Raw genomic sequence first — 15,472 nt, 5'->3', positions numbered from 1 at the left:
CCTGAGTTAATGGAGCACGTGCACATGAAAGTGTGACATCAGTAATGAACATCCAATCACATGCCTTGAAACTGTGATTCACTTCTTGTGAGAGAGTCAGTGCGATTCACTACCAAAGAATAAAAGATTGAACAAGTCCCTATTGCAGACTTGGATGTTTGGGGTGGGTGATGATGATAAGACCACAATCTTATTTCACAATATTTTAAAAAGATTATTTTACAATATAGTTATTTTTGTTATTGTATTTTTATTATTCAAGATAAGAACAAAGAAGAACAAGATCACATTAATGCATGCAAGTAATCACTTTTATTTTCTTATAAAAACATATGTGAAATATACCATACCACAGCTTCTGCCCCTTGCTGAATGTAGACAATTCAAAGCTACAGCAGTAAGGGAAGCAGTTATTTTTATATAACAAACAATTTTATCCAAAAATTTAAGAATGAAGACTGTTACAGCATAAGCAAAAACATGTAAAAAATGACATCTTTATAAAATAGTGCTTGTAATAATATATTTCATAAATTCCAAATAAAATAAAAAATGCCAAAGGTTAGTTGAATAATGAATAGATTTTTCATTTATATTTCATTTTTACATTTTTATACATTTTTGTTTTTCTTCAGGCCTGTTCTATTCTCTTCTGAAAGAGAATTTATGTTTCCACGTAGTCATTGTTGGTAACTGCTGTGGGGTTGATGGAGTCTGTTAACAAGTTTACAAAGAGTTCAGGGTTAGTTTCTGTGTGCTGTTAAACTACTGAAGCTTAAGCCTGATCCAAATCTAATCTTGAACCCAAATTCATTAGTAAGGACACACCAAACCAAACCAAACCTCGTCAGATTATCATCACATCAAGGACAAATATGATCAGAAGATGTAATGCTAATATGCTAGAGTTGTCTTCATTAGCATTGCATGTCTAAATGCATCTCACCCCAATAACTGGTGTGAGATTTTAAAGCAGACATACACAGAAAACTATATACTATATACAAGTACATCTAAAAAAATGTGAATATCATGAAAAAGGTCAATATTTTTTGCCACTCATTTCAGAAAGTGAAACCCATATATTATATAGATTCATTACACATAGAGTGAAATATTTCAAGCCTTTATTTCTTGAAATTGTGATGATTATAGCTTACAGATAATGAAAACCCAAAATTCAGTGTCTCAGAAAATTAGAATATTGTGAAAAAGTTAAATATTGGAAAGTCATGGTGTCACACCCTAATCAGCTAATTACCTCAAAACACCTGCAAAGGTTTCCTGAGCCTTTAAATGGTCTTTCAGTCTGGGTCAGTAGGCTACACAATCATGGGGAAGACTGCTGACTTGACAGATGTCCAGAACACAGTCATTGACACCCTCGGTCCCAGAGTCTGGAGGAAGAGTGGAGAGGCACAGAAACCATGTTGCTTGAAGTCCAGTGTGAAGTTTCCACAGTCAGTGATGATTTGGGCTGCCATGTCATCTGCTGGTGTTGGTCCACTGTGTTTTCTGAAGTCCACAGTCAACGCAGCCATCTACCAGGAAATTTTAGAGCACTTCATGCTTCCTTCTGCTGACAAGCTTTATGGAGATGCTGATTTCATTTTCCAGCAGGACTTGGCACCTGCCCACACTGCCAAAGGTACCAAAAGCTGGTTCAATGACCATGGTGTTACTGTGCTTGATTGGCCAGCAAACTCGCCTGACCTGAACCCCATAGAGAATCTATGGGGTATTGTCAAGAGGAAGATGAGAGAGACCAGACCCAACAATGCAGATGACCTGAAGGCCGCTATCAAAGCAACCTGGGCTTCCATTACACCTGAGCAGTGCCACAGGCTGATTGCCTCCATGCCACGCCGCATTGATGCAGTAATTCATGCAAAAGGAGGCCCAACCAAGTATTGAGTGCATAGAAATGAACATACTTTTCAGAAGCCTGACATTTCTGTTTAAAATATCCTTTTTTTTTTATTGATCTTATATAATATTCTGATTTTCTGAGACACTGAATTTTGGGTTTTCATTATCTGTAAGCCATAATCATCAAAATTTCAAGAAATAAAGGCTTGACATATTTCACTCTGTGTAATGAATCTATATAATATATATGGGTTTCACTTTCTGAAATGAGTGACAAAAAATATTGACCTTTTTCATGATATTCTAATTTTTTGAGATGTACCTGTATATACTGAGCGCCTACTGTGTGATGTGCCACAAGTCATCAGCATTAAGAATGAGGAAGAGAAACTCAGTTCATTTACTTTAATCTACAGCTCTGAAAACCAAAGCCTGCATGTTAGCTTCTTGAAAGGCATCTTTAGCAGCCAGAGTAAATGATGATTGAGCCGGTAATCAAATGAAATACATAAAGAAGCATTTTGAAATGCTCTCAGCATAGTGTGTATGAATTTTCATTATTAGGTTTAAATCTGACTGTAGTCATCAGGCCTTCAATAATATTCATTGCTGCTATAAATGAGTGCGTAACTAGTAAACACACACCTTTAGTTTTGCTCCTTATGTGGGTCACGATCACTGCTGCAGTCATGATGAACAGACCAACAGCAATGAAAGAGGAAAAGCAGATGTAGGATAAAGATAGTCCTTCCTCGTGATGATCAAAGACTGCAAGGTAATGCAATGACAGTCAAAATATGTTTTGGCTTGTATGCACTGAAATATAGTCTCATACTGACACTCCAGTGATCAGCTGTATCTTGCTGTATTAATGTATATTTTTTAAATGGCTAATTATGCGTCCTAAACATCAGATGAGGGTATAAGAGAGTTGGGGGAGAGAGAGATAAAAAAATATATTTTAAAATAGGAAAATGCAAACCTTTGGCAATATTGTATGATCTTTGGAGGGATGTGACATCTAAACATAGTTGCAGAGATGTATTTGTTTACCTGATCCACTGTAATTGTAGGTCTGGCTGCGCAGGTTCCTGACATCTAAACCAAAATCAAACTCATGCACACAGGTGAAGGAAGCAGGTGGACTCGCTGTGACCAGAAACACACATATTTCTGAGGAATCTAAAGAAGAGCATTTGAGTAGTTCCATGGTGTAGTTCAGTTCACTCTCCACAGACAAATTGAATGACTGAAATCTGTATCTCCTTTCAAACATTTGGGCAAACTTGCACAGCACGATCACATTCTCTCTGTCCTCCATCTGTCGGTACACTGTGATGTTGGGGTCTGGGACATCTGAAACTGGAACACATCAACATGCTGGTGAATGGAAGGGAGGCCAAAAGGGAGCCAAATAATGCAAAGTTGTTGTTTTTAGGAATGTAATTAATGCTGCTTTTAAATTAATCGTAGTGTTTTGGTTTACTAAAAGACATCAACAATAATAAAAAATCACTTCAACTTAAACATGATAAGCATTTATTGTATTTCAAGGACCTTTAATGCAGTTAAACAAAATTTGTTCATACTTTCATATTCCTCAGTGATGTCTCCAATTATCTGAAAAGGAAAGTCTTGTCAGGCAAAGGAACAGAAAAAGATTATAAATGTAAAATTATTTGTTCTATTCTAGGGCTGAGAAAAGACATACAACCACATCCCCTGAAAACCAATCGTATAGGCTGTCTGGAAACATTTCATCAGTCCAATCTTCTGATTCCTGACATTTCTCTGGATAAACAGATGGCAATAGTTTATTATTAATATATGATTTACTCTGTTCACATTGTGGAGTAAAATATAAAACATGGGAGAAAATGTTGTACTTACGTGAAGCTAACATTACAACCAGCAAAAGGGCATGTGAAAGGAGCTTCATTGTGCATCAAACGATGGTCCTTACTAACACAGTGTGCACTCTATAGCTCAGTTTCACTTCCTTTATATTTCCTGTGTTAAAGTGTAGTCCTTGTCATTTGTATAATGAGGAATGTCCTAAACCGAAACATGGATGAAAAAAACAGATTTTTACATTTTATGAAGCAGTGTATGGTGCTTATACTTTGGACTCTAAGAAGATGTGAATAACTTAAATAAGAAATGAAACACAATTAAGTGACAATAATAAACCAACAAGTGTTCAGAATCAGAAGAGCGACTGCTACAGTGGTTTAGCAGACTTCCTGTTATGCAGACTGGAGTGGTGTGGATTACTTGTGAATTATTGTGATGTTTTTATCAGCTGTTTGGACTCTCATTCTGACGGCACCCATTCACTGCAGAGGATCCATTGGTGAGCAAGTGATGTAAGGGCATGTTCACAGTTGGTGTCTTTTTTGACAAGAAAAAGTTGACAAGGGCATTTTTTTAGTAAAAAAATGTAGCGTTTTGGTTACAAATAGCAGCTGAGGATGTCGATTGTTGCTATAACAACAGCTGCAACAATAGCCTAGTGCTGTGTGGTGCAGAAATGTCGAGAAAGAGGAAGTTGGCTCTTGTGTTGGCTTCTGAAGTTAACAGGGAGGAGAATGTCGGTTCATAACAACGTTTTTATGTGCATGACATTATACGGGGAAGGAAACAGTATGGTGCACTGCTTATAACAATTTAGTCCAGGAGCTCCGGTTGGATGATGCACGGTTTGCGGCATATTTTACACTATACAAATATCATACAACTCCTTGTGCTCCGAAACTAGTACGATAAGTCTATCTACTGGCACCTTCTCAATTTTTTCTGGTTGTTCTTGTTGTTATGGAAACGACATGACAGGTGGCATTTAAAAAAGCACTCAGGACTTTTTTTTTTTGAAAACAGTTTACTCCATAGGATTGTAATGTAAAACAGATGCTGGCAGCTTCAAAAAAGACGCCAAGTGTGAACATAGCCTAATGCTACATTTCTCCAAATCTGTTCTAATGAAGATAAACCTTCAGGCCAAGTTGTAGATCAGCTTGAGAAAATTTACAATTTTTTGTGAACTATTCCTTTAAGTCTAATGAGGTTACTGTATCAGAGAATGTTCCATGTAATTTTTTCTTTTTTGTATTTATTCATTTACATTATATTTAAACTTGGTCACCAATGAACACTTCTCCATTCATCCGCCTCAAACTGAAAGAGTATAACTCTATAGTTTTACACACCAGTGATTTCTAAGTAGTTTTTAACTTTACTTTTTGCAAACCTGAAGTGTGAAAAAGTAATCTCATGTTTACATTTTTAAACAGTATTCACACTCGATGGATTTATTTATTTGTATAAAAATAAAAAGGCAAATTGATGTGTTCCATTCACAAAACTGGTTGCTCTTCTGGTCATTTATTAGTAATTTTAATCAGTTCATTAATTAAAGGTTGTGAGAAAATGTCCATGATGTTTTTAATGTTTGTAAAACTTTAGCTAAATAGCAATTAATCTAGTCATTTACATTATTAGACATTATTCTGTACAATACATAGGCCTATTATTAGCCAAAAATAAGCTATCGTTTCAACATAGAGGTAATCAGAGACTTACTTTCTTGTATCTCAGAGTTGCTTCTCAAATCAGAAGAGACCGATTAAGATTATATAGCTGTAAAGAAGCTCACATTCTGATGCTTGTGAGTTTCCGAGATGGTTAAAGAAATTGAGGTTACAGGTTAGTTGTTTAACGCCCACCTCCATTAGTTATGACCACTGGGCTCTTCAGTGAAATATTTAACAGACTGGTGCAGAGATAAAACACCAAAAAAAAAAGTAACTAAGGTCAAAGGAAAACTGATCACCATAATGGTAACAAAACCACTATTTACAGTAGATTCCACAATTATACAGTACCTAGCCTAGAATCAGTCTGAATAAATGCTTCATTAATGATAAAAGGAACCCTAGAGGACGCAGTGTCTCGTTCCCTACTCAGGGAACCATGGTTACATAAGTAACCCGAGACGTTTTCTCTCACTCCTTGCACCTTACAGCCATGCTGATGAAATATACTGCAAATTAAATTACAATTTAATTAAATTGGCTTTGTTTTTTTTCCTGGGATTTGATCTGAAATTCAAGACCACATTCGTGAGGAGCTCAGCTATGAAACCACTACCACAGCTTTCTTTGGACATGTTTAGAAACCATGGCACACAGTTGTGCTTTATTTTTTTTTCAGTACATCAGCTTTGGTTTGTGGTCATTTTATATGGAAATTTAGTTCACAACAGACTCACGAGGAGGTCTTTGTGACCACATAACCACAGGCTCACCACTGACCTCCTTTTTTTTTAAACACAACATTTTCCACTAAACAGTACCACATAAAAACAATCGCTGCACAAATGTTTCCAAAACTAGATTGAAAATGCACTTAATTGAATTGATACTTTAACATGCATCAATTAAGACGCAGTATCTGTCCTTTCTCAAAAAAAACAAAAATAATACAGAAAAAAAATAAAATAAAAATAAAATACAAATATTGTGAAAATAAAAGAAAAAGCTTAAAAAAAAGTTTTGGGGTCCTTCCTCAAAATTCACAGTTTATTTTGACTCTTTCTTGATCTCAATACATTGTTTTTGTTTATAGATTTACTACAGACTATACTCCATATTCTTCAATAGTTAGGTCTTCTGAAAAATGCATTAATCTATAAGAGGTTTAGTTATTCACATTTGGTCATATTGAATGTTACATACATGTACATGGTTGGAAGTTAAGCTGCATAAACAATGCCCCAATCGGACAGGTTGAGTTTTGTGTCTGTCAGCTACAGATGATTCTGGGATGTATAGGCAAAAGACACATTACATTTGTTCATCTTAATGGATGTACAGTATTTATATTGTACTTATACTGGTCAGGTCAGGTGTATTTGATGTTACATGACAGAACAGCAGCATTGGTCGGGATAGTCAACAGCTTTCACTTTAAACTCATTTCCATACACATAGTAAACATAAGGCTTTCCTTTCCACATGTAGTTCACTTTGGTTATGGGAATGAGCTCGATTGTCTGCCTCTGAAACAGATTACAGAATGACAGATTCAAGATCTAGTTACAGACTGACTGGTAATGATATAGCAATGTTTGTGCATTACATTGTTGTGTTTTAAAACATACAAATTATAATTGGAAATTAGGGATGCACGATATTGGATTTTTGCCGATATCCGATATGCCGATATTTTTCAAGTCATTTTGGCCATTTGCTGATGCCGATACCAATATATTTCATTTTGTTTGGAAACAACACCAAGTCTCTCCTGTGCAGAGATTATAAACAAATTATTTTTAGTTTTGGTTAGTTTTTAACAAAAACTTACTTGTTAGAATTAAATAAACAATAATGAGAGTACATTAAATGCTTTGAAAATAACTATAAATCAATCACTGCAGTTTTTTTGTTTTTAGACAGATGCAATGGTAACCGTGACATTTTATTTGTAGAGTTAACATTTGTAAATGGCCTAAAGCAAAAGAGAAAAATCTATTAGACCTCCTTGTATTTAAGTTTTCATAATCCATTTGACAAAATATTACACATTAATGAATAAATCTGTATATATAAAATTATTTAATTTACAAGTGTCACGTTTGTGATATTTTATTCATGTAAGCTATAGCTTCTGACCTTTAAACCAAAACATACTTGTGATTTTATGACATATATTATTGCTTTATTTAATCAGAAACACAATCTTAATGTTATTTGTGTATTTTACTTTCATTTTATTGCAAGTAGGGCAACAGCGCCCCCTAAATAAATAAGAGGCCTTACCGGACGGGCATTAGGACCCAAGGCACAATGGCATAATTTTTCATATCGGGCGAAGCCGATGTTTACATATACAATATAAAAAAAAAGAGTTATATTGTAAATTTTACAATATAAAAAGATCTGGAAGCACACAAAAACACAAAGATTACCTGTTGTAATATGCGAGATGTTTGGGCGTTTTTCACCTGGTGGTCTCTTACAAAGCGCTCAGAAGCTTGTGCAACAGAAACATCAGGAAAGCCCCTCACTGGATAGACCTACAGTAAACATAACCATCTGATGAACTTACAAATTTCAACAAACCTTACAAACCTCTCACTATATGTACGGTCTGTTCGTACCATATTCTGGGCGTCTTTGAAGAGCTCCTTCCCTGAAACCTCCTCCAGTTTTTCCACTCTCAGACCACTTGAATCTTGCGCTACGAATTCATCCTTCTCTATGCTCCTGAAATAGTCCAAAAATAGCTTTTAGAATGAGACAGTTCAGTTTGAAAGACTTCTGATTATCATGAAATAATTAATAATAATGACTTGATTTCTTTTTATTTCAAAGAAACTGTAAATGAGTGCTCTCTTGTGCAAAGAATGACTTCAATGTAAGTCTATGAGTATGATCGTTTAGAAACATAACAGCAAACCTCTCCTCATACTGCAGGATTCATGTATATAGCACAAACAGTGACTGAGGAGCTAGTTAATATAGTAATAGCCATGCCTGCCTTAGCAAACATGAATGTTATATCCAGGGGTTAAATTGGGATTTGTTATGTGGGGTTGATTTCATGCTTTCAAGGGGTGCAGCCTACAAATTCTTATCAGTTGGCAAACTGTAAAATGTAACAGGTTGAGAGAGCTTGAATTAGTAAGAACGAGAAGGGTGTAAAAAAATTCTTTCTTTTTTTTTCAGTTTACATGTCTAATTAATTGAAATCATGAAACTTATACAACAAAACAGCAAATTATTAAAAGTTTAGCAAAACATAAAAAATGTTTAGGGCCCTATGAAATATGTTTATTTTTTCTCAAATTATGTTTGTTTGTTTGTTTATGTATTTCAGAAATGTTGTGTTATGTACTTACATTTTTCTGGTAATCAAATGATTTATATTTATGCATTTATCTTTTAGTCAAATGAAAATTAAACAAACCCTTTAATTTTTGGCAAACAAAGTGCTGCACAACAGAGGTTTACTGTTAAAATATGGAAGACAAATTGTGTGATTATTCCTTAAAAATAAAGTTTTCATATAATTTTAGTAGTAGTAGTAGTAGTAAGACATACATTCTACTGTACCATGGTAATATATTTCTGTCATAATTTCTTCAAGTTAAACCAAACTTTTATTTTGACGGGTTGCCGTGGAGAGTTATGTTTGTGTGTGTAAATGATATGACGTTAGATTTTCTCAAATTAAATGGTCAAATGAGTTTGTGTTGCAGATGAAACTGTGCGTCTGCACCATGCATTCACACAGAGACACGCAGAACATGCAGTATTCATATTTAAATAGTTTTTTTGCGGTTTAATATTCACAGACACTGGTCCATTTGACTTAAGTGTTCTGACCTATTTTTGATTTATTCATTCTAAATTGGCAAATTCTGTGACATTCCACCTTATACAGTAAATTCCATTTTTATGACTGGATTCCAAGATTCTGTCCACATTTTCCGCACTGTGGAAATCATAGGCCCCTACCTGATGAGTTACCAGCGTAATATACCGGGGCTCAGCCCCGGACCGCCCCAGCCAAATTTAACCTCTGGTTATATCATGTAGATCATACCATTTAACATTGAGGTTAATGAAGACGAGCAGCTTTCCCTTTCCACGGCAGGTGTCACACTGGCAAGAGCCGCTGCCGCTACATGAACTACAGCTGAAAGACACCAGACAAGTCAAAACTCAGAAAAATACCAAACCACTGAAGGCCCCTGCAGGATTTCATCAGAATTCAACCCACAGTAACAACATAACACAACACCAATAAATAAAATGAAAAATTAAATAAATAAAATTGAAAAATCAATAAATGAATAAATAAATACAACGAAAATAAAAAATGTAATAAAATAAAACAAAAATTGTATAAAATGGGGAAAATGAAAGTAAAATAAAAGAAATAAAATTAAAAGTAATGAATTAAAAAAGCAAAATAATCATTTAAATCTGAAATCATCATGGAACTCATGACCTGAGGAACTTTTTTTAGAGAGACACCAATTTTTAAAGAGATGTTATGGTCTAATTATAAACCTTACTGCCACGAAGGACTTACTTTTTACGTCCGCGCCCGTTGCAGTTCACACAGCGTTCATCAGATTGACGGTAACCAGAACCATTACACAACGTACAGACCCTCTGCACACAGACAACAATATTTTAGGGTATTTTACATCATATGAACTGAATGAAAAACTGTTCTGTGGCTTGTGTGCACATTTCCAATACAACTCAACTTGAATTCTTCTCCAGGCACCACACAAGTTTACACAGTATAAGTGCCATTTTCTCTGTAAAATAAAACTTTGAGAACAATGAAATGCCCGGCATGCAGCTGGTTTGGTCTGTGCTAGTCAAAAATTACTTACATTTCCAGCTCCAGCACAGGTGGTACAGGGGTTTTTTCCCTTTCCCTGACACACGTGACAGTTCTAGGGTAAAAACAGAATATAATGCTCTAAAATATGATCTGACTGATTGAACATAACCATTACTGGCATGTTTACGTGCAGCAGGAAGCCAAAAAGCATTTGTACTTTAGAGAGTAAAACACTTTTTCAGCAGCCTTGGTTCCAGACATATTTCTTTATCCCATTAATTTTTCCCATAGGGATTTTAAAAAGTTATGTTAAAGAGATATAAGCCATGAAAATGTGTAAAAATCAAAGAATTACAAACTTCGATTTGGAGCATGAAGCAAAAAAAGTATTTGAAAATGTGACCTATATACTTTTTTTTTTTGAAAGTGCAGAGAGACTCATTCACAGTGCTTCATCTGAGTGGGTGTTTTTTTTGGTGCAATTTGCTTTTCACGATTCTCTGATTGGTGGAGATTTCTTTGCAGAATCATGGGTAATGTAGCTCTTCACCATGAATTCTGGATTTAAACATGATTATTTAAAAATACGTTTTAAAATAAGTTTCATAAAAAATGATGCAGGCTAATGGTTTAACCAAAAGCATAAACCATCGATTAACAACCTCATAGCTCACGGCACATCTGTCTTTAAAGGTTTAAAAATTAATTACTGTATTGAGAAAAAGAATTTGCTTCCGGAACTCGACTGTTGCGCTCTATAAAAGTTCTACAATCAGAACAATTAAAGTGAAACTTCTTGTGATCTTCAGGAAGATTAAATAAAATGCTGTCAAAAGCTTTAGAACGTATTGATGTTTCATGTAGAAATGCAGAATGTGTTGATGTTTTATTTCCACCATCAGGCCAAACCATTCTCATGCTTAATCGTTTCATTCCATGCCGATCCAGCCCAGCGGTATGGATACAGCGGGTTTAATTTTCCACTGTGGGCCTGATAACAGAGCTCCAATACAAATTCATCAGTCGTTGCTTTGGTAACACAAGTGTATACATATGGTATGAGATGTAAATAGCCATGTTATGGAGGATGATCAGATATTTCTATTTACTTCAGTCAAATAGTGCACTTGGTCAGCTACAGAGAGAGAGAGAGAGAACTAGTGGGCAGACAACAATCAAGTGACCAATTCTGAGTGGAGACATCACTACACGTTGACGTCACTAAATGTGAACATTACTATATACACTACATGCAATCATGCCATGCCGAACCAAGCTCAAGAGGAAATACCGTTCCTTTACAGCTCTTAGAACCGTTCGGTCAGACGGTGGAAAAATGGCTAAAGTGTGTCGAATTGGACCTGCTCTCTTAGTTTTGGTGGATCATGTGGTTAAAGGTCAAACCTTGATTGAGGAAGTATAGGGCACTTTAATGGTCTGCTTGTGCTCTTGAAAGAAGGCCGGAGGTTGAACGGCAATCTGCCACGGACCTGGAGCAGGTTGAACACCAGCATCCACAGGCTGACCTGAGAGAGAGTCACAGGGAGAATGACATGGTTCTTTTGGCAACCAAACAGAAAATTTTTACCTTACTATGGAAGTCAATGGCTACCGTCAACTGTTTAGTTACATGCTTCAAAACATCTTCTTTTGTGTTGAACAGAAGAAAGAAACTCTTAGAGGTTTGGAACAACTTGAGGGTGAAATTTTTAATTTTTGAGTGAACTATCCCTTTAAATTTCCAAAAGCCATGGCTGATGGTTTAAAAATGAAACACAAATGAAATTTTTGCAATGTGACTCAGAAATTTTGTGCTTTTATTGATTACGAGCCACATTAAATGCAGCAAAATTTCCCTTCTTGGCATTTGCATAATCTTGGAGGATTTGTATATAGTACAGGAATGCAAGATTAGATTTGTATCCATTTGTCAGAGATTTGGCCAAGTGTAAATGAAAGCAAAAGACAGCATAAAGTATAAACATGCTATATCTGACTTCTCGGTACCTGTGTAAGGCTCCTATCTCCATTCAGTAGATCTGGACTCCATGAACGTCTCCAAACGATACTGACAACAGAAGCAGAATAAGCAGACACACCTCAGATGAACACCAAAAGCAACTCTAGTTGCTACTTTTCTACTCCACATACTGGAGAAGAAAACGATGGTCATAATGAAGATGATTTATTGTAGGTCTCACCCTGTACCATGATTAATTGCATATTAATATATTGCCATAATTTCACATTGAACCTCCAAATTAATGTAGAAACAACCTAAAGGTGGTATATTTTAAATGTTTAATGGCTTCTCTTTACAAAGTAGCCTATTAACAAAGGCCAGTATTTTTGATACTAATACTGCTACTGATGTCTCTATTAAATGCATTTTCACCTCAATTTTAGCCATTAATTATAGCCATTCAACATTACAGTATAATTTCAAGACATTATTTTTAACATTTAGTAGGCTCTGAAAAAATATAACTTTTAATTTATTTGCGGTCTCCGGAAAGTTGTTGTTCCGTCTCTTCCTTTTCATTTCCGGTTGTGAAATAACGGCCTGGGCCAGTTTATTTTCTAAATTATTTAAATAAAAATTAAAAATTAATTTATTTGTATAGTAAATACATAATGTTCTGGAGCATAAATATATTGTCATAATTTCACATTGAACCTCCAAATTAATGTAGAAACAACCTAAAGGTGGTATATTTTAAATGTTTAATGGCTTCTCTTTACAAAGTAGCCTATTAACAAAGGCCAGTATTTTTGATACCAATACTGCTACTGAAATCTCTATTGCATTTTCATTTTTATCTCTAATGCATTTCACCTCAAATTTAGCCATTAATTATAGCCATTCAACATTACAGTATATTTGGAAGAACTTATTTTTAACATTTAGTAGGCTCTGAAAAATACAACTTTTAATTTAAGTGAACTTAAAACAATCTTCACAAAAACTATAAATTGTATTTTATAGTTTTATAGTCCCGTCTCTTCTTTTTCGGCTGTGAAACAATGGCCTGGGCCAGTGATGCCACCTTGTGGACAAACTAATTAGTGCAAAAACAATTCAAGACGTGCAACCTGCGTGTACTCTTCCCTCGGGCCGCCAAATTGAATAGCACTGCTGTAGGGCCATTGCTAACTATAGGCAGAGCAGGCAGTTGACCTCTGCATTATGAACGGCCTCCATAACTGTACCACAGTATAACAAATACAGGTAATGGCATAGTTTCATGTTAAAATTGGGCACTCCCCACCAGGTACAATATTCTGATTGTTTTAATGTTCTGGAGCATAAATATATTGTCATAATTTCACATTGAACCTCCAAATTAATGTAGAAACAACCTAACGGTGGTATATTTTAAATGTTTAATGGCTTCTCTTTACAAAGTAGCCTATTAACAAAGGCCAGTATTTTTGATACTAATACTGCTACTGATGTCTCTATTAAATGCATTTTCACCTCAATTTTAGCCATTAATTATAGCCATTCAACATTACAGTATAATTTCAAGACATTATTTTTAACATTTAGTAGGCTCTGAAAAAATATAACTTTTAATTTATTTGCGGTCTCCGGAAAGTTGTTGTTCCGTCTCTTCCTTTTCATTTCCGGTTGTGAAATAACGGCCTGGGCCAGTGATGCCACCTTGTGGACAAACTAATTAGTGCAAAAACAATTCAAGACGTGCAACCTGCGTGTACTCTTCCCTCGGGCCGCCAAATTGAATAGCACTGCTGTAGGGCCATTGCTAACTATAGGCAGAGCAGGCAGTTGACCTCTGCATTATGAACGGCCTCCATAACTGTACCACAGTATAACAAATACAGGTAATGGCATAGTTTCATGTTAAAATTGGGCACTCCCCACCAGGTACAATATTCTGATTGTTTGCATCTTGTTTTAAGCCCGTAAATAATGATGTGCTCGTTCTAATATATACTGTAATATACTAATTCTATTATATTAATAATATCACCTTACATTGCTGGTAGGTTATCATTGCACACTCTACGTTTAAAAAAATAAAAACAAAAATTAGAAGCGTTCTTAACTAATGCGCTGTCTTTACTGTAGCTCACACGCACACATTCAGTCTCTATTTTACTCAATGCTGCCCCGCAATTTCATCAATAAAAGAGCTTCACCGCTAAAGAGGTACACTATCTTTCTCAGTAAAGAGTTGGTAACATCGTTTCTGAAGCATTTAAAGACACCGCTTCACTGTTAATAGAGAAACGTGGCAAAAACGGAGGCAATTCTTAAATACACTCTCTCTCTCTCTCTCTCTCTCGTAAATGAACACTTGATGAATTACACTTTTCTGAGAATAGAATATCGAAGTGGAGATCGCTAAACTGGAAGCTTACCTGTGTTTTCAGAAAGCTGGCGCTTTTATTCACAGCAAAGAGAGAGCGTGTGCACATGGTAGCCAGGTTGACAAAAATAAGTAACATAGCCTACTTATAATTCCGTATTGCACAAGTGTGAAGCTCTGTGTCGGGGATTACGTCTCTTTATATCAGGCAACCCAGTTGGGTTCTTCTGCGGCCAGTAGCCAGGCCCGTTACCAGCTATGAGGCCACCGAGGTGCGGACCTCGGTAAATTTTTCATATCTATGGTCTACATTAGGCATGGGCCGGTATGAGATTTTGACGGTATGATAACCTTAAGGCCTTTTCACACTGAAAGTGAAAATTCAGCACAAATGTTCGTCGCGATTACGCTTTTGAATCGAAACAATAGATCCCTATGAGGCTATTCACACCAGGCGCGATCACCAAGCGAGGATTTTTTTTTCGTCCTGTGTGTCGATTTTTTTCCCCGTTGCTCCACGATGAAACGGGCCGTCCAATCAGATTTGAGCTTAGATCACGTGCCCAGAGCAGCTGCTGTTGCACGAGTGGTGGCACGGTTTCGAAAATCAGTGTTAACTAACACCGAAGAAGAGTATCCCGGTAGAGAGAAGAGAGTGGATGCAGAGTTCCTGTTATCTTTGGTATCTGAGAACTAGGGTTGGGTACCGAACTCGGTACTTTTAAGGGTTAAGGGTACCGACCGAATTTCATCGGTACTACAGAATCACGTTAAAGCAATCGGTGCCAAATTTCGGTACCTCATAACGCATCTGGGCGCATACGCTACAGAGAGAGAAAGAGAGACCCTGTGACGTGAGGTCACCCCTGCAACTCGTTCAAACAACACACAGGGCAAGCCGAAATGTT

The 15,472-nt window shown here is 36.0% G+C and overlaps 1 protein-coding gene and 1 pseudogene across 1 annotated transcript; both read right to left on the bottom strand.

The window, feature by feature from the left end:
* Positions 1-639: 639 nt before the first annotated feature.
* Positions 640-3,824, bottom strand: LOC107674314 (uncharacterized). The gene is made up of 6 exons (XM_016468255.1): positions 3,760-3,824; positions 3,581-3,660; positions 3,459-3,489; positions 2,923-3,231; positions 2,515-2,637; positions 640-714 (listed from the first exon to the last, which is right to left on the bottom strand). Exons 1-6 carry the CDS (start codon positions 3,806-3,808, stop codon positions 665-667), a joined length of 642 nt encoding a protein of 213 aa, XP_016323741.1. The 5' UTR covers positions 3,809-3,824; the 3' UTR covers positions 640-664.
* A 2,960-nt stretch (positions 3,825-6,784) lies between these two features.
* LOC107674321 (protein SSUH2 homolog) overlaps positions 6,785-15,472 on the bottom strand; it is a 37,001-nt pseudogene continuing 28,313 nt past the window's right edge.

This window comes from Sinocyclocheilus anshuiensis, unplaced genomic scaffold (assembly GCF_001515605.1).
Source record: "Sinocyclocheilus anshuiensis isolate Anshui unplaced genomic scaffold, SAMN03320099.WGS_v1.1 scaffold188, whole genome shotgun sequence".
In the NCBI taxonomy this organism is placed as follows: Eukaryota; Metazoa; Chordata; class Actinopteri; order Cypriniformes; family Cyprinidae; genus Sinocyclocheilus; species Sinocyclocheilus anshuiensis.
Note: the sequence above shows the minus strand (reverse complement) of the source record. Positions and strands in the feature narration are given on the sequence as shown.

Coding starts and splice junctions, on each gene's coding strand:
- LOC107674314 (XM_016468255.1), bottom strand. CDS start 3,808: ATGAAGCTCCTTTCACATGCCCTTTTGCTGGTTGTAATGTTAGCTTCA. Junction 3,232..3,458: donor CATCACTGAGGAATATGAAA/GTATGAACAAAT, acceptor GATGTGTTCCAG/TTTCAGATGTCCCAGACCCC. Junction 715..2,514: donor CATAAGGAGCAAAACTAAAG/GTGTGTGTTTAC, acceptor ACTTGTTAACAG/ACTCCATCAACCCCACAGCA.